An 18841-nucleotide genomic window follows, 5' to 3' on the forward strand; every position below is an offset into this window, starting at 1 on the left:
CTGGTACTCCTCCCTCTGACATTCCCTCCCCAGGTGTTTCCCCCCCAGGAACTCCACCCGAGAATGGTGGCGACGGAGTTACCGCATTCCACCCGAGAGCGATCGGGGAGTCATCCCCGGCACGAGTCGAGGCTCCCCAAGAGGATCGGAAGCCTCCCCCAAGTGAAACTACCATTTACTCCCGGAGAGGTCGAAGGATAAAACCCTCTCGCCGACTCGATCTGTAAAGGGGATAATCGGCATCCCTCGATGGGACCTTACCATGCTCCTATAACTCAAAATAATCCTCACTGCTTAAAATGTATACTCCTATAGCGTTGAAGTAATCATGGTGCGCTCGTTGAGCCTCTAGTTACATTTTAAAGACGGGGAGAATGTGATGGATTAAAGGATGTGACGCGTGATCACGTGTCGCGCAGTCAGATAAAACCGTGATGCCGCGCAGTCGGTGGGATTGTCCCAGGGGCATTGTCATTTACGGCGGCGGTTCACTTGGTGCTCGTTGAATGGTGAGAATTGAGGGTATACCGGACTCCGTGCTTATGCTGGCTAATTGCTGATTTATTTTGTGGTGATCGACTGCACGTGTATTTTTTGCTGCACATGTATTCCTTGCTGCACACGTATTCCTTGCTGCACACGTATTCCTCGCTGCACATGTATTCCTTTATGCGTCTGTAGAATCGGCTTCAATCAAGTGAAATAAAGCCTTACACTCCGAAGGTTTTTTTCCTCGCACTCACTACAGGTCATGAAGCAAGATGATTGGCTGAGCGAAACACGTGACATAGCAGCCCCGCGAAACAGCAAATGCGAATAAGCAGCTGACAGATCAGAAAGCGCCGCCGTCTCATGGAAGCAGAGAAGGTTTCGACTCCAACCAGGTTTGTCAAAACGTGGCAGGATGAAATCAAGGCTGATGTACAAAGGTGCTGCAAACAGAACACACCCAAGTCGCCCACTTCTGTTAGCCAAATGGCCGCCGAAATTCGATTCAAAACGATTGGTGGCTATTTCTTCATTTCTACTGTCACAGAGGACGAGATTGAAAACTTCAGTTTAAACTTTTATTGCTACTTCTACTTTTAATCCGAATTATTTAAAATTAGGAAATACAACCCGTCACCGCTGACAGTGGTATTCGGGGGGGGGGGGGGGTAGAGAGAGAGAGAGAGAGAGAGAGAGAGAGAGAGAGAGAGAGAGAGAGAGAGAGAGAGAGAGAGAGAGAGAGAGAGAGAGAGAGAGAGAGAGAGAGAGAGAGATGAAAAAATGAGCGAGGTGAAGGGTGAGGGGTGTCGGTTGGGTTCGTAAGGAAAATGATATGTTATGCTTAATGACCGAACACACACACACAAAAACAAACTCATGTCAGAACAACTGTACACATAACGACACAACAGAGTTTATAAAGTACTCTGCTGGGACATCTGCAAAAACTTTGATGTCCCAGTTCCAGAAAATTTGTGAGAACATGAACCGAAAGCAATCACGGAAAACATGGAAGTAACTACCGCTCACGTACGAACTAATGATCCCATCGAACGTGAACATTGAAAACAAATCCCTGCGACCAGATATCATACTTAAGTACAAAAAAAAAGAGAAGAAGGCATTGCTTATTGAGGCGTTAATAGCAATGATTCTGGACTACATGATGCAGAAATCAAGAAAATGACCAAGCACCAAGACCTCCAGAATGACGTGAGAAGATCCTGGAAGCTGAAGAATGTCAAAGTTGTACCAGTGATATCTGGACCTACTGGAATAATGGCAAGGAACCTCACAGAGATATTAATCATACGGGTAATACCCCTTGGCGCTCACCTGGTAGTGGCTGGTAAGATAACCAGGCAACCACTGGGAGGCATGGATGACCCACAAAATATTTAATAGAGAAGAAAGTAAATACCTCTGGATTTTTTTTTAATGCCATGAACAAACCTTGGTACATCACGGGTGATGAAACACACACAATTCATTTGGGGAAGTTGTCACAAGACGATTTAGTAAAACTGAAAACAACCCAGACAGCATTTGCTCAAGTTGTTGTTGTTGTTGTTGTTGTTGTTGTTGTTGTTGTTGTTGTTGTTGTTGTTGTTTTGTTGTTATTTTGTGTGGAACTTGTGGCTGCTGTTTGCATCATTCTTTCGAAGCTTGGCTGTGCCGCTGATGCAGTGCCCCTGTCACCAGTCAGCTGGGTGGCACTCATTTAACCATCCTCGGAAGGTTGACAGACTGTCGACCCACCTGGTGTTACTTCAGCGGCCCATCAGGTGCTCGCACTCAAGACCACAAGATCTTCAGTCAGCCACCTGAACCGTTGAGCCAACACCAGGTTTATTTGCTGCAGTACCACGACCACGACAGCATTGCTTTCATGCATATGGCCATGTTGTTTAGTGGTTGCCGAGCGCTCCGTTCCGTTGGAGCGCTTGCTTGGACACTTTGAATCCAGCAAGCCGCTTGGCGAGCGGTAAGCAAGCCGCTTGGCGAGCGATAAGCAAGCCGCTTACTAATGGAACACAGTCACCTCGGGATTCAACATAGGTTTGGGTGGCTGCCTTGGGATCCGAGGTCCTGAATTGGAGCGTCGCCGCTGAATTAACACCAGGTGGGGTTGACGCAGTAGGTCATCCTTCCGAGGTCGGCGAAATGAGAACCAGTGTACTGGTAATAGGGGGCACTGCATCAGTGGCACAGCCGTGTTAATAACAGGTAATGCTGTAGTGTCGCTACTCGCTGCCACTCAGAACCCAGCCACCACCCTGCACACGCCGATCCGAAGATCCTCGTCAGCCAACTGTAGTGTCGTGGTAGGGGCGCTTATAAGGCAGACACGAGCGGAGGAACAGTGGAGCCCGGCTGTGGTGTACAAGCGCGAGCGCAGGCGTACTTTGCCCGCAGCTCTCCTTTATTACGTACTCAACACACTCACGAGCCGTGGCACTACGGCACCCACTACAACGCCTCAGGCGGCGCGCACTCCTTATATCCCTGGCAGACACGATGCTCACGACGACCACTCCCCCCATCATCATGCACATGTATTCCTGCGGGGCAGGGCATGATGATGGGGGGAGTGTGGTATAGCCTGCGGGCCTGCGGGGCAGGGCATGATGATGGGGGGAGTGTGGTATAGCCTGCGGGCCTGCGGGGCAGCGCATGATGATGGGGGGAGTGGTCGTCGTGAGCATCGTGTCTGCCAGGGATATAAGGAGTGCGTGCCGCCTGAGGCGTTGTAGTGGGTGCCGTAGTGCCACGGCTCGTGAGTGTGTTGAGTACGTAATAAAGGAGAGCTGCGGGCAAAGTACGCCCGCGCTCGCGCTTGTACACCACAGCCGGGCTCGACTGTTCCTCCGCTCGTGTCTGCCTTATAAGCGCCCCTACCACGACACTACAGTTGGCTGACGAGGATCTTCGGATCGGCGTGTGCAGGGTGGTGGCTGGGTTCTGAGTGGCAGCGAGTAACTCAGCGCACCTCGCGCGGTTCGAGGTTCCGGGGGAGTACGCATCGCGCTGAGCGTATCGCAGGTTCGCTCGCCGCGCGCACAGGCTCCGGAGCCAGGAGGCTCGCCAACGCGGCCAGCTCAGGCATGACAGGAAGTCGGGGCACGGCGCGCGGACACGTGCCCGCCTTCGTCGGAGTCGACTTCGGCCACGTCGAGTGGGCAACGGCCGCGCTCAGTGTTTGTTTTATTGAGGCACGACAAATCGGGGGAATGATTTCTGCAAGGCCAAGGCTAAAGAACGAGGACACGCAGTTCGGCTCGAACGCGGCGTTGGACGTCGCGCAAGCTCTGAAGAATGTCCGGGGTCTCGATGGTCGGTGCGCAGCAGATGGTCCGGAGGTCAGCGCGATGTGCCAGGCGCGCACGGCCGCGCGCACGGCCGCGCGCACGGTCTGCGGCGCGGGTCGTGGACGGCTTTTGCAATACGATCACTCGGACGGCGGTCTGAGCACTCGGGGACGTCTACGGTGTGTATGCCGAGAGTCATCGCCCATCATGACAGTCATTGGTGGCGGTGTGCGAAGCGATCCTTCCGTCCCGGGTCGAGACCTACTGCCGGTGCGGTGTTCGGTGCATGGCGTACACGGTAATGCCCCAGATCGAGTTTTGCAGGCTGGGCACAGAGATCCCAGCGACCCGGAACGGGAGAGACTGCCCATGTTGAGCCTGGTTTCAGTTAGTCCGACGGTGACAGGACCGATGCCAGTGAAGGTCGAAGTGATCGGGGCACTGATCGGGTGTCGAGTTGAGTCCACTCGTGCTGCCCTCGCATCGCACACGTATGCCGGTGAAGCGCTGCCGGCGGTTGGCGGGGCACTCGTCGTGATTGCCCAGCGGGGCCAGCGGGTTGCGTTTCCGAGGTTCGTGGTGCGAGGGGAGGGGCCCGCCCTTTTGGGTCGGGACTGGCTGGCGCACCTCGGGCTGGATCTCCAGTTCGTATCTCCAGGTGTGCCGGTGCTCTCTTCGATGCTTTCGTCGAGACCCGAGGGCGAGGTTCTGGCGGCGGGAGCCGCATCGATGCAACGGGAGCGGCCGTTCGTTGCTGCCTGCAACGGTGATGTGCGGTTCGGGAGCAGCGGGAGCCGTGCCAGCTCTCGCGATGAGTTCTCGCGCTTCGGCGGCGTTCATGAGGCAATGCGCGCCTGTGTGGTTCGGGCAGCTTTGACGGCGAGTTGCGGCGGGGCCGTCGCGTTCAAGGAAGTCACGGGTCGCAACATCGAGTCGACAACCAAGAGACGGACTCGTGATGTGGGTTATGGGTTGCTGTTCATTGCATATTTGTTTTTCATTGCTCTAGTGATGCGGTTTAACGTTGTTGAAATAAATGCCAACAGTTCCTGTGTGAGAGTGGGTTTGGCGGTGATCAATCGATGGGATTTGCATTATGATCAATGTGATGTGAAGGCTTTGGGAGCAGTGGTTGCAAATAAAGAGGTTTTATTGGCCTCCAGTTGCCCCAGGCCACGGGTAGTTGCTTTGTCATGTGCAGGGATTTTATCGAAAGAACGCGCTGTACGGAAAATTGAGTTTGCAATGGTTCCAATGATGTTCCTATTGATTTATGACGAGCCTCTGGTTGAAGTGTGGTTTGAATGGAGTTGCTACCGTCTAACTGCTGTGTGGGTCTCGGAGATCGACTCGGAGCCAGGGCTGGTGCGCTGATCGGCGTTACCCCCACCTCTGGTTTCGGCAAGGTCAGACGTGCCTGGCGCCGGGGGCGCAGCTCTCTGTGTTCGCTCAAGGCCGTTTGGACGGGCGTTGGCATCTCAACTGATTGTGGTGCGTGGGTTGTTGTGGGGCATTGGTTGCATCCAGCCAGCGGCGCTGTTCAGCGCCCCCACCCAAGGTCAATCAGGTCTGGCGCTGGCGCCACGGCTTCCAGACAGCGGGCTTCCGGCCTCGAAATGTTTATCTGTTTCAGGTCTGCCTGGGGGAGATGTGCCGCCTTGTGGGCCGGAGGCGTTTGATGGTGCCGGGGGAGGTTTGCTCGGGAGGTCGCCGCGACCTCGCCGAAGGCCATGTAAGCGTGGGCCGCCTGGGGGCGTTTTTGCTGCGTAGTGCTGCTGTGCTTCTCGCCTTGCTGCTTCATATCGGTAACGCGGTCAGAGTTTGGTCGGTGCTTTGTGCAACTCAGTCTTCGGAACCTGGCCGTTGCTGCTTCACTCGCTCGCATCCACACGTTATATGATGTGATGTGCTTTTCTACTTTGCTGTTTTCTTTTTTGTACCTTGTCTGCTTTGATGCCGTGGTATTTCGTGCTACTTATGCTTATTATGATGGTGATCATTTAATAATCATGGTTTTAGGAGGGAGAAGTGTGGTATAGCCTGCGGGCCTGCGGGGCAGGGCATGGTGGTGGGGGAGTGGTCGGCGTGGTCATCGTGTCTGCCAGGGATATAAGGAGTGCGCGCCGCCTGAGGCGTTGTAGTGGGTGCCGTAGTGCCACGGCTCGTGAGTGTGCTGAGTACGTAATAAAGGAGAGCTGCGGGCAAAGTACGCCCGCGATCGCGCTTGTACACCACAGCTGGGCTCGACTGTTCCGGGAGCGCTTGCTTGGACACTTTGAATCCAGCAAGCCGCTTGGCGAGCGGTAAGCAAGCCGCTTGGCGAGCGATAAGCAAGCCGCTTACTAATGGAACACAGTCACCTCGGGATTCAACATAGGTTTGGGTGGCTGCCTTGGGATCCGAGGTCCTGAATTGGAGCGTCGCCGCTGAATTAACACCAGGTGGGGTTGACGCAGTAGGTCATCCTTCCGAGGTCGGCGAAATGAGTACCAGTGTACTGGTAATAGGGGGCACTGCATCAGCGGCACAGCCGTGTTAATAACAGGTAATGCAACCAGCAGTATCAAGGCTGCACACGAGAGGGTGTGTAATCTGTCAATCGATGAATTAAAATCCTGAAATAATTTATTACCCTTTTTCCTTTTCTCTCGAACACACTTTTTGTTTTATATAAATCACTTTCTTCTTTAATTCCTGATGACACGCACACTCAACTCGTGTGTCACCCACGTGTAATATTGAGATACGCGACAGCTGATGTTAATATAACCCGGGTAATGTGTTGTGCGGTGTATGGTCAAAGGTGTTTTTGAAAACCGGATGTTTGGTTTTACGATGTTGTTTTTATTTTTTTTTGAAGCATGATTTCTGTATTTTAAGTTGTGAAAAAAAAATCTGTACCTCTCAAAGAAATTCAAGTAGGCAAATATCAAATTTGATACAAACGTATTATTTATGTGACGATCAACATGTGCGACTGCGGTTGTTGGATGTTGCGCAGTAATCCTGAGGTAAACGGCTGCACCTCAGTGTCAACGGAAAAACAATTCAAAATATTCGTGAACAAGACGTGAAGAGGAAGAAGATTTGTGGAAAGTGGGGTGGGGCGAGAGGGGGCGTGACGAGCACGGGACATTTGAACGTTATTTAGGTTTCACTTTGGCTCCGCCCATTCGTGAGCACGCCGGAGAGCATGGAGGGGGAAGAGGGTTCCGATGTTGGACCAGGAGTACAGAATATCTCGAGTACGAACGGGGCGCGTAAGTATATACACAGCACCCGCATCGGGCGGACTGGCGGAAAGTGTTTGAATACCGGTCGCGGTCGGATGTAGAGCGCGCCGAAACGGGTCATGAAGACCGATTCCGATGTAGAACACCACTGCAGTGTGCTGGAGTACCGGAGATGATGCGCCTGCAAGTTGCGATGTTGAATCTTCTCACGTGGTGGCAAGGTGCGATAGCACGTCCACGTGGCGGGGAATATGCGGTTCAAAACGTTCTCACCTGTATACATTCTCACCTGTATACCTGTGGTGTTTGGTTTTTTTTGTTTGTTTTTTTTGGCTGATCGTTTTTAATTCGATTCGGGCGCGCTGCCAGCGATGCAGCAATGCCGCACCCACGGCCCGTCCATCCAGTTCGGAGTGCATGAACCGAGAATACTGGTGACTTCCTCAGCTTGACTCGAGAATGCTAAGGTCATTGGTTGTGTCATTTGGGGGGTGAGGGTGCTGATGATGGGCCGACTGTAGATTGGGACAGGATTTGGGATTTTACAAACTCGACAGATAGTGATACCATCGCACTCACTCCCTCGGTTCAGTGGAATTTGTTGCTACAAATAAGTGTGAGTAGTGTGGGGTGGGGTGGGGGTGGGTTGGTGTGGTGAAGGGTGTTGTATACTGTCAGACCCCACTCAGGCCCCCCTAACAAACGGACGCTAACGTTGTCAGACGGAGTGAAAACCCGTCATTGTTGTTACAAAAACAGCTAAAATTGATGAAAAAGCGGTTGGAATTGAAACCAACACGTTTATTCTCCACAGGAGAACGGTCGTGACGGAAATTACCAATCTTGCTTCCGTTCCCCACCGTTATATTTCGGGATTGACCGTTCGTGTGGAGAATAAACGTGTTGGTTTCAATTTCGGCCGCTTCATCAATTTTAGCTGTTTTTGTAACAACAATGACGGGTTTTCATTCCGTTTGTTAGGGGGGCTGCCACTATTCGTGTAGTCGCTGGTCTATATGACCTTCTACATTCATGTATTCGAGCTTTTGTTTTTTTATTATTATTATTATTATTATTATTATTTATTAACACTTCAGGACTGGTTTCCTCCATCCATCTGGGAAGTTGGAAATCAGCCAACATGACTGCATTACATAAAAAAGGTGCAAAAACGGATCTCTTTAACTCCAGCCCAATCAGCTTCCTATACTTCCAATAATCATCAACATCATGGACTCCATCACAGTTGACGTAAAATCATTCCTTTTTTCTGACAGCCTCATCTCAGAATATCAATTTGGATTCACACCTGGTCACTCGCTCTACCTTGGACATGCTGATTCTACTATCCCAACAATGGATGGAGTCCCTCAATATCTGGCACGAGATCAGGGTCCTCTCTCTCTCGACTTATCTCGAGCTTTTATTAGTCTGGCATCCCACCTTGCTCTCCAAACCGTCTGCCTCTGGAATCCAAGGCCAACTCCACTCTTGGATTTCTGACTTCCCCCACTCTTGTAGACAACGTGTGGCTCTCAACAGAACCCTTTCATCTCTTCTCTCTCTGTCTAGACTGGAGTACCCCAAGGCAGTGTTCTCAGCACCATAATGTTGCTAATCTTCATGAATGATCTCACTGACTCTCTGGAAAATCCTCTTTATCTTTGATGACTCTGCTCTCTCCCATGACATCTCTCATCCTTCAGACAGACGGACACAGGCAGCAGCCTCTTCCCTCTGCTCAGACCTTGACAAAACCACAAACTGGTCAAACACAGTTTTGCTTATGTATCCACATTGTCCAACCTTTGAGTTTTCCCTTTGTTATCTGCATCACTTGTTTGTCTGTCTCTGACTACTTTCTCCCTCTGCCCTGCTGTTGTTGTTTCCCCTTTCTCCTGCTGTTCCCTTTTTTATGTTTTGTCCTGATTTTTCTGTGTAATCGCTCTTCCATGGGCCTCAACCATGTTTAAAAATAAATAAATAAAGCAAACAATGCCATGGCTTTCATGGCATTTTTTTTTTTTTTTTGAGGAACGTATCCCCCGTGAATCGCGGAGTCCTTGCATCGTATGTATGTATATGTATATATATATATATTGTTTTTTCTGTTTTGTTCATACCTTTTTTCCTGGCATATCTTCAATATTGGATGTGATGAAAGCTGGCCGATACCTTGGGATTGTGATTTATTTCATTGGCACGTGGTGTGGAGCATTTATTGTCTCCCTTCAGAAGAGTCTGGCTGGAAACCAGATGAGAACCTCAACAGTCTTCTGCAGAAAGCCACAGCCAATGATACCCAGGCACAGGTGGAGGTATGATGCTTATTCTTGAACACAATGTGATTTTTATTTATTTAATTAAAAATTGTATTTGGTGTTTTCTTTTTTTTAATTAAAAAAAAAGTGTGGAATAAATCCCCAAAGGAGAGGCAATGGGCTATTTTCATGTCCAATGATGTGATGAATGAGCAGTTGCTGTGATGTCCTGTCTCTGGATTGAGTGGTTTGTGTCAAAATTTGGACTTTAAGGCCTCAAGTTGGCAAATCCCTCCTTCCTCCCCCTCCTTGTGACATTTGCACGATTTATCTGATTGTCATCAGCCAGCATCATGGTGTTCGTCTGTTGCAGAATGGTCATTCATGCTTGGACAACACGGCACCATGGGTAGAATTAAAACTGCTTGGAAACCTGGTTTTCATCAAGGTGTTAAGCCAGATGTCTCATACTTGTAAATGTTATAAAAATGTTGCACGCCTTTCAAAAAGAATAGGCCAATATGTACTTTTATCCTGCAAAAAATTCTGCTTCAAACTGCTGCCGAGAAATGTATATTCTACTTCTTCTTCTTCTTCTTTCGGCTGCTCCCATAAGGGGTCGCCACAGCGGATCAACCGTCTCCATTTCGCTCTATCCTCCACATCTTCCATTGACACTCCAACCACCCGCATGTCCACCCTTACCGTATCCATGAACCTCTTCTTTGGCCTTCCTCTCCTCCTGCCTGGCGGCTCCATCTTCAACATCCTTCTCCCGATATACTCCGCTTCCCTCCTGAGCACATGTCCAAACCATCTCAATCTCGCCTCTCACTTTGTCTCCAAACCGTCCTACCAGCGCTGTCCCTCTAATATACTCATTTCTTATCCTATCCATCCTCGTCACTCCCAACGAGAATCGCAGTATCTTTAACTCTGCCACCTCCAGCTCCGCTTCCTGTCTTTGTTAGTGCCACCGCCTCCAAACCATACAATAGCTGGTCTCACTACCGTCTTATATACTTTCCCCTTCACCCTTGCAGCTACCCTTCTGTCACAAATCACTCCTGCAACTCTTCTCCACCCACTCCATCCTGCCTGCACTCTCTTTTTCACTTCTCTCCCACACTCTCTGTCACTTTGTACAGTTGATCCCAAGTATTTAAACCCATCCACCTTCCCCACCCCAACTCCTTGCAACTGCACCATACCACCACCCTCCCTCTCATTTACGCACATGTACTCTGTCTTACATGTACTGTACTGACTTCTCTCCTATATGTACTGACTATCATTCCCCTTCTCTCCAGTGTGTACCTCCACCTCTTGAGGCTCGCCTCTGCCTGCTCCCTACTCTCCCTACAGATCATGATGTCATCCGTGAACATCATAGTCCATGAAGACTCCAGTCTGATCTTGTCCGTCAACCTGTCCATCACCATTGCAAACAGGAAAGGGCTCAGAGTCGATCCTTGGTGCAATCCCACTTTAACCTTAAACCGGTCCGTCATTCCTACCGCACACCTCACCGCTGTCACACTGTCCTCATACATATCCTGCACGATCCTCACATACTTCTCCACTACTCCCGACTTCCTCATACAATGCCACAACTCCTCTCTTGGCACCCTATCATAAGCTTTCTCTAAATCCACAAACGCACAATGTAACTCCTTCTGGCCTTCCCTATACTTCTCCATCAATATTCTCAAAGCAAACATCGCATCAGTGGTGCTCTTTCCTGGCATAAACCCATATTGCTGCTCACAGATCGTCATCTCTCTTCTTAACCTAGCTTCCACTACTCTTTCCCACAACTTCATGGTGTGGCTTAACAACTTTATCCCTCTCTAATTTCCACAGCTCTGCACATCACCCTTATTCTTGAAAATCGGAACCAGTACACTTAATCTCCACTCCTCCGGCATCCTCTCACTTTCCAAGACTTCATTAAACAATCTGGTAAACAACCCCACTGCCATCTCTCATAAGCACTTCCATGCCTCCACTGGTATACCATCTGGGCCAACCGCCTTTCCACTTTTCATCTTCTTCATAGCAGTCCTCACTTCATCCTTACTGATCCACCCCACTTCCAGATTCACTATCTCCACCTCTTCCAACCTTCTCTCTCTCTCATTTTCTTCATTCATCAGCTCCTCAAAGTACTCCATCCACCTTCTCAACACACTCTCCTCGCTCGTCAGCACATTCCCATTTGCATCCTTTATCACCCTAACCTGCAGCACATCCTTCCCAGCTCGGTCCCTCTGTCTTGCCAATCGGTATAAATCCTTTTCCCTTTCTTTTGTATCCAACTTCTCATACAGCTCGTCATGTGCCTTTTCCTTGGCCTTTGCCACCTCTCTTTTTGCCTTTCGCCACCACTCCTTGTACTCCTTCCTACTTTCTTCATCTCTCTGACTATCCCACTTCTTTTTCGCCAACCCCTTCTTCCTTATACTTTCCTGTACTTCCTCATTCCACCACCAAGTCTCCTTATCTTCCTTCCTCTGTCCAGATGTCACACCAAGTACCTTCCTAGCTATCTCCCTCACAACTTCTGCTGTGGTTGCCCAATCATCCCACCCATCTTTACCACCATCCAACGCCTGTCTCACCTCCTCCCTAAATTTCACGCAACAGTCTTCCTCCTTCAGCTTCCACCATCTGGTCCTTGGTTCAGCCCTCACTCTCTTCCTTAACCTCACCTCTAAAGTCATCCTACAGACCACCAATCGATGCTGTCGAGCTACACTCTCCCCTGCCACCACCTTACAGTCACTAATCTCTTTCAGGTTGCATCTGCTGCTTAAGATGTAATCCACCTGTGTGCACTTTCCTCCACTCTTGTATGTCACCCTGTGTTCCTCCTTCCTCTTGAAATACGTATTTACCACTGACATTTCCATTATTTTGGCAAACTCTACCACCATTTGCCCTGCCACATTTCTCTTGTTGAGACCGTACTTAACCATCACCTCCTCATCCTCTTTATTCCCTTCCCCAACATGCCCATTGAAATCTGCTCCAATCACCACTCTTTCATCCTTGGATACACACTCCACCACTTCATCTAACTCACTCCAGAAATCTTCTTTATATTCCATCTCACACCCCATATGTGGGGCATATGCACTGATGACATTCATCATCACCCCTTCAATTTCCAACTTCACACTCATCACTCGGTCAGACACTCTCCTCACCTCCAATACCCTCTTGACATAATCTTCCTTCAGGATTACCCCGACGCCATTTCTCCTCCCATCCACACCATGGTAGAACAGTTTGAAACCACCTCCAATGCTCCTCGCCTTACTCCCCATCCACTTGGTCTCTTGTACACACAGTATGTCCACCTTTCTTCTCTCCATCATATCGGCCAACTCTCGCCCTTTGCCATCATCGTCCTAACATTCAGAGTTCCAACTCTCACCTGCACACTTCCACCCTTCCCCCTCTCCCACTGCTTCCAGACTCGCCTTCCCCATCTCCTTCACCTCCTTCGCCCAGCAGTAGCACAATTTCCACTGGTACCCTGCTGACCACCGGTACCGGTGGCGGTCGTTGGTAACCCGGGCCTCGACCGATCCGGTATGGAAATTCGTTTTGTTGTCCGCATAATGATTTGGCATAGGTTTTTTTTTTACGCGGGATGCCCTTCCTGACACAACCCTGGTCGCCTCTTCCGACACACAGGGATATGGTACATCTATTCTAACCGGGGCATACACCGGGCCCAGTACACTGGTAGTCATTTCGCCGACCTCGGAAGGATGGCAGGCTGAGTCATCCCCCTGGTGTTTTCGACTTGGTTTATCTATACATACATCCATATATATACATATATTAATTCAGTGTCCCAATGGGGCTTGAACTCAGGACCTTTTGGGTCCCAAGCCACTGCCCTAACCACTGTGCCAACACCAGGCTTTGAGAAATATATATAATTTTTTTTATTTTTTTTATTTTTTTTTAAAGTTGAACCACTGAGCACATCAAGCTTTGTTGAAGATTGTTCCTCATTTCAAAAGTTTAAATGTGATATGCATTTTGTGTTCGTAGGTGGCAGAGGCTTATCTCCGTCAGGCCGAGGAAATGAAAGATGACAAAATGAATGAGACCGCTGTGACCTGGCTGCTCAGGGCAGCGCGTCAGGGCAAGAAAAAGGCTGTGGTGTTGCTCCGTGATTGCCTGGCACAGAACAAAGGTGTGGTGCACTCGGAAATGCTCACGGGAACCAAGGAGTATTTAAATAATTTGTGCAGCCAAATGTGCAATGCATGGCATTCCCACCACTGCTTTACATGCTTTTTTTTTTTGCCCTCTTTGAATTCCGAAGGTATTACAGGAGCAAATGAAGTGGAAGTACAGAGGTTGACCAGCGAGGCCGAGCTCGAAAGATCATTGCGCAAAGCATCTCATCGCTTGTTTGCCTGCATCAATCCAGGGCACAAGTCGTCTCTTCCTTTATCTGAAGCACTGAGCAATGCTGACTCACTAGGGAAGACGGATGGTAAGGGCTTTATGGGGAGTGTTAGGTGATTATGGATGGATTGGAAGTGAAGAGGTGGGACAGATAACTGAATTTATACCCAAAACATAATATAGGTGTTGCATTCGTGACCTCGAATATGCTTGCCACGGATTATCGAGGAGAGGTTTTGTCTATCCAGCAACAGAATTAAATGGACAGACGTTGGCTTTGGTGTGAAAGGAAGGTGATTGTGGATGTTTTGTTGTTTGCAGGGGAAGATGCCGGCCAACATGTCATGGATAAAAAAGTTGTTGCAAAGCTAATTTCAGGTGAGATTTCAATCCTTTAATTAAAATGGACTTGAGTATATGATTCACAATTTGATTCTGGCTAATGACGTGGTAATTTTATTTATTTATTATTCCCACACTTTTTGGAGGAAAAAAAAAAAAACTGGGGGAGATATTGTTGTCTGTCTGTCCGTCACACTATCGCCTCATAAGCGGTGCAGAATTTAGGGTCACAGAGATCAGAACTGGAAAAACAATTTTTAACTCAAAATTTAATACGGGGTCTTTCCTGGTGGAACTTTATGCCATCTTTCAGCTTTGCTTTAGGTGGAAAGTGTGGGGATTTGTGATGGCATGCCATCGTCTTCGCTCTGGTTTAGATCCAGGGAACTGTGTGTGATTGTATTTATTGGTTAACAAGGGGTCATCCTGTGCTAATGGTGGAAGGTGTGTGCTTTGACTTGGACATTGCATGTTTTTCAATCCTTGGATAAAAATATATATATATATTGTTGCGGTCTTCGCGCCCGCCGGCGTGCGACGGCCACGTAACTCGAATCGCGGCACGTCGCCCACCGGACGGACAATCCAGTCGTGACCCTCTCGGACTAACGCCGGGAACCAGTCACGGGTGGACCTTTCGGTCTCACCGCGATCGAGCCAATCAGCCCCCGCGTGGGATAGGGTTGCTCGCCAAATTCGACCTACCTAAGTACCCACGCGGAGGGTAGACCGGGCGATCGCACCTCGCCGCAGGTCGACTTCGGACACGGGCCACTTAAGCGACCCGTTCCGTACTATCAGAATAACCGAGCGGTGTTATCGTCGACCTCGACGGTTCGATTAATTATCGGGCGTATTCAGCCCACTACCAACCCTTTACGTGAAGCAAGATGGGGATTCAATGGAGGAAAAGACGAAGCGAAGCGGGAGAACAGTTCAACAATAAAGCACATTTATTCGCGGCACACGGGAAGCACACAAATACAATTCCACCAAAAGCACACAAAAAAAAAGAAAACACAATTCCATTTACACAAAAAGCAAATATAAAAGCGAAGGCAATGCAGAGCTAATACCGACTACCGAGCACACGGCAACACTTATACAATTCTACTTCACAGACGGCGCCGACAACACACCCAAAACCAAGGAAAAGAAATACCTCAAGAATGAGGCGGGCCTGAGGCCGAGACCGGGTCGCGCCTACCCGTCTGGTGATGAGACGCGGAGCGGCGATGGCCCCGCAACCCGCGGGCCTCGTGGACGGTGTCTGGTAGGGGGTGGGAACGGGGCCCCCTTGGTCGCACTATCTCAGCGCGGGGGGAAACAGGAGGGGGTTGCTGATGCTCGGGGTATAGAGGATCTTTATTATCCCTGGTGTGCGTCTCCACCTCGGCCAGGTCGCGCTGCCGGCCTCCCTCGGGCGTGCAGCTCCTGGCACCGACGCGAGCACCCCCTCGTCCGACTCTCTTCAGCTTCTCCAGCCACTGCAGGCTTCGGGCTCCAGACTTCCACACTCGTCCCCTCCGTTCCGACTCGTTCTCGTTCTCGTTCTCCTTTTCGTTCTCGTTCTCCTTTTTTGACTGACGAACACCGTCCTTTTATCCCCCCGTAACTTCGCCTTTGACCCCCTCCCTTTGACCTTTCACCTCGCTCCCCATTGGCCCGAGAAAAAGTGGGCGTGAAGGCTTTTTGATCCACAAATTTGCATATATCGATCGCCCTGGGGGCGGGGCCAATTCGCCCCTCGCTCACCGATTGGACGGCAAAAAGTGGGCGTGTGTCGTTTTTGATCCGTTTTTGAAGCACAAAATCCGTGATTTTGTACACGCGGTTCGACGCACGCTCTGCACGAATCCAACACCGGTACCCACAGCGGGGCAAGAACGGTGGCGATGCTCCGGTTGCGAGGTGTGACGTGAAGGTCGTGGCGGTTGTGGTGAAGCGGTGGTTGTGGTCGGTGGTTGATGTTGTGGTTGTGATCATGGCGGTTGGTCCAAAATAAAGATAGTAAAAGAAAAACGGCTATCCTGAAGAGTCGCAGCTCGCATAAATGACATGTATTCCCACTAGACAACGGGTTTGGGCCTAACTACACATGCACTTACCGAGATACCTCACCTAAGGGACCTGAATGGTGGTTTGCGAATTTGGTAACCACAACAATATATATATATATATATATATATATATATATATATATATATATATATATATATATATATATATATATATATATATATATATATATATATATATATATATATATATATATATATATATATATATATATATATATATATATTGTCTGCAATCTCGAGTGACGCAGCTTTTTTTTTTTTTTTTTTTTTTTTTTTTTTTTTTCTTCTGACGAACGACATGACACATGTAGTCATAGAGAATACAATGGTATTTTGAGATGTCATTGGATTGAAACTTTTGGCCAGACGTTGGCCCAACTGTTCAGCTTCCAAAGATGCACGAAGCAAGGCAGCCTTATCTCCTCTTGTAGCTGAGCAGCTCATCCGGCTGAAAAGTGTACAATAGAAGTTGATTCATCAATGATCAAGCAAATGTCTGTGAATGACACACCAAGGTAGTAGGCCCTTGGATAGTAAACCCTTGAACACACCAGAACCAGATGCTACCGATTACAAGTGGAGATTTGACCATTTGCAACAACAAGCATTTTATCTGATGGTGCAATTCATAATACCTTGAGGTGAGTTTGGAAATAAATTTCTGCTATAGACTTCTATCCGAAGCCACTGTAAGGGTTAAACCGGCTCAATAAGATTGCATTCCTTTATTTTTGAACGAGTTCTAAATGGACGACTCGACTCGCTCATTCTGACTGCAACCATGCTATTTTGATCGTCAAACGCAACTTTGCCTTCAGAGATGTGTCTTTTGAAAGCTGGACTATTCTCTATGGAGCAATGACTTGGCTGTTTCCACATCGGTGTTTTGTTCTGATAAACATCCACAACCAACAACCATCAATGGCATCAACTCCAAGTAACACCCAGCAGTGGCGTCTGACTTTTTGAAGAAACTATCAACAGTGTTTGATGCAAATTGGAAAACTCATCACATCAATACAGTTTTGTTTTTTTTTTTATTTGTAATCGTCACGGAGAACATTTAGTATTTTTATATTTTGAATAGTTCCCACTCCTATATACTCTTATCAAGAATGCTTTTAATTGCTCCCCTTTGTTTTGCAAGCGGTCACACTTGTGAATCTAGTTTCTTCTTTCATGTGTTGTTGAGCTTCTTTGTTTTGTTTGTTTGTTTGTTTTTCCTCAGCCACACAGAAAGCCGAGCTTTCTGCAGAAGATATATTGGAAATGACAAAAGACTTTATCGAAGGCATTCCCTCATCTCCATCAGACTTGTTATCAACTTTTCATGACCTTGCCAAATCGAGTGACTCCAAAATACCCCAAGACTTGACCTTTCGGCAAAAGGTGAGATCCGAGTTTGCATGCCTTACAATCGACATAAAATCTAAAAATGGAACAATTGTCGATTGTACAACCAGCAATTTCTGACTCGTTCCTTCCAGCTGTTCAGGAGTGTAGATATTGTGCACACGTCTTGAATTGTCGAATGATCATGTAGTATCGATATGGTGCTTCACTTGTGTCTGTCTTGACTTTGTTGACGTATGGAAGGAAGCTGTGTTTCCATGATGACATTAATAGCATTTAAATGTAAGAATAGGAGACCAAAAACCAGTAGCGTGGCTCAACAATTACAAAATTTCAGGTAACTTGCACGATTGGTGTATTTTACCTGTTCAACAATTGTTCTAGTGTGTGTTGTGTGCATCTTTGTGTCTTTGTTTGACTTATTTATTTTTTTATTTTTAACCGTGATGCATTTGGTCATTACTTATCCTATCTTCACCAAACCTGAAGGAAGGACTAAGGGTCAAACGATGGAGGTTGGAGCAACTTTATTTGTTCCTCTTCCCCAAAGGGGTTTTCTTCCTTCTGCAAAATCCGTGTCAAGGTGCATGTCTGTTAAGATGGCCAATCATGGCATTTTTGAAAGGCTGCTTGTCATATATTAAATTTGAGAACGTAATATTAATGTTATTACAAAACTGTATTGATACAAATAATATCCCCCTCCCCAAGGGGTTTTCCTCCTTGGACAAATGCCGTGTTAACGTGTATAAATAGCTTATCGTGGCATCTCGTAGGGCAAACCTACCAGAAGTAAGAATAAATGAAAGTGTAAACCACAAACATGTTTGATTACCTTTTTTTAAAGGGACTTCCAAATGCTCAGACCTCCTTGATGCTAATCCATCCCTAGATACACCACAAAATAGATGTGGTGTCCTTTTCCAATTTGTGATTTATTAAGTCAATCTTTTTCTTCTTCTTTTTCTTCTTCTTCACGCTTAGCCTTGATGTCAACCACCATATTTGTACTGTTGATGGGTTATATTATGGTGAGATTTAACTTTAACTGGGAATAATTTTCGATTATTTTTGTGTGGATCTGATCTATCAAATGTTTGCTTTTGTGTTCAGAACATTTTATAGAGCACCGTTTTGAAACAGAGATGGCTCGATCTTGTGGTTATCCACCATGGTTTGAGAGGGGATGCCAAACCCACAATTAAGTGGAAGAAACTGCAGTCACTCGAAACTAACGCCATCTCTACCCAGCTACCAGCACATGTATATGGATGACCACTTGCCCTCCACATCCCCCCCTCCCCCACAAAACCCACCACCAGCATCCCACAATACCCAGCACC

General features: G+C 48.1%; 1 protein-coding gene across 6 annotated transcripts in view; it reads left to right on the forward strand.

Annotated features, from left to right (window-relative positions):
• The first annotated feature begins 6901 nt into the window (after nt 1–6901).
• The window catches only part of LOC147034465 (wolframin-like), a 29363-nt gene continuing 17423 nt past the window's right edge, over nt 6902–18841 (forward strand). For 2 of the 6 annotated variants that reach the window (XM_085883676.1, XM_085883690.1), the window contains exons 1-6: nt 6902–7057; nt 9266–9348; nt 13360–13504; nt 13637–13810; nt 14044–14100; nt 17374–17534. In XM_085883676.1, the coding sequence (XP_085739802.1) occupies nt 6991–7057; nt 9266–9348; nt 13360–13504; nt 13637–13810; nt 14044–14100; nt 17374–17534 (687 nt within the window). In that variant the 5' untranslated portion in view covers nt 6902–6990. Of the gene's footprint in view, nt 7058–7082; nt 7252–7627; nt 7647–9265; nt 9349–13359; nt 13505–13636; nt 13811–14043; nt 14101–17373; nt 17535–18841 lie in introns of those variants that run through there. The other 4 variants (XM_085883679.1, XM_085883681.1, XM_085883685.1 and 1 more) reach the window with 4 other exon arrangements.

This window comes from Eptatretus burgeri, chromosome 1 (assembly GCF_056783735.1).
Source record: "Eptatretus burgeri isolate ZD-2024b chromosome 1, Ebu_testis_v1, whole genome shotgun sequence".
Lineage (NCBI taxonomy): Eukaryota > Metazoa > Chordata > Myxini > Myxiniformes > Myxinidae > Eptatretus > Eptatretus burgeri.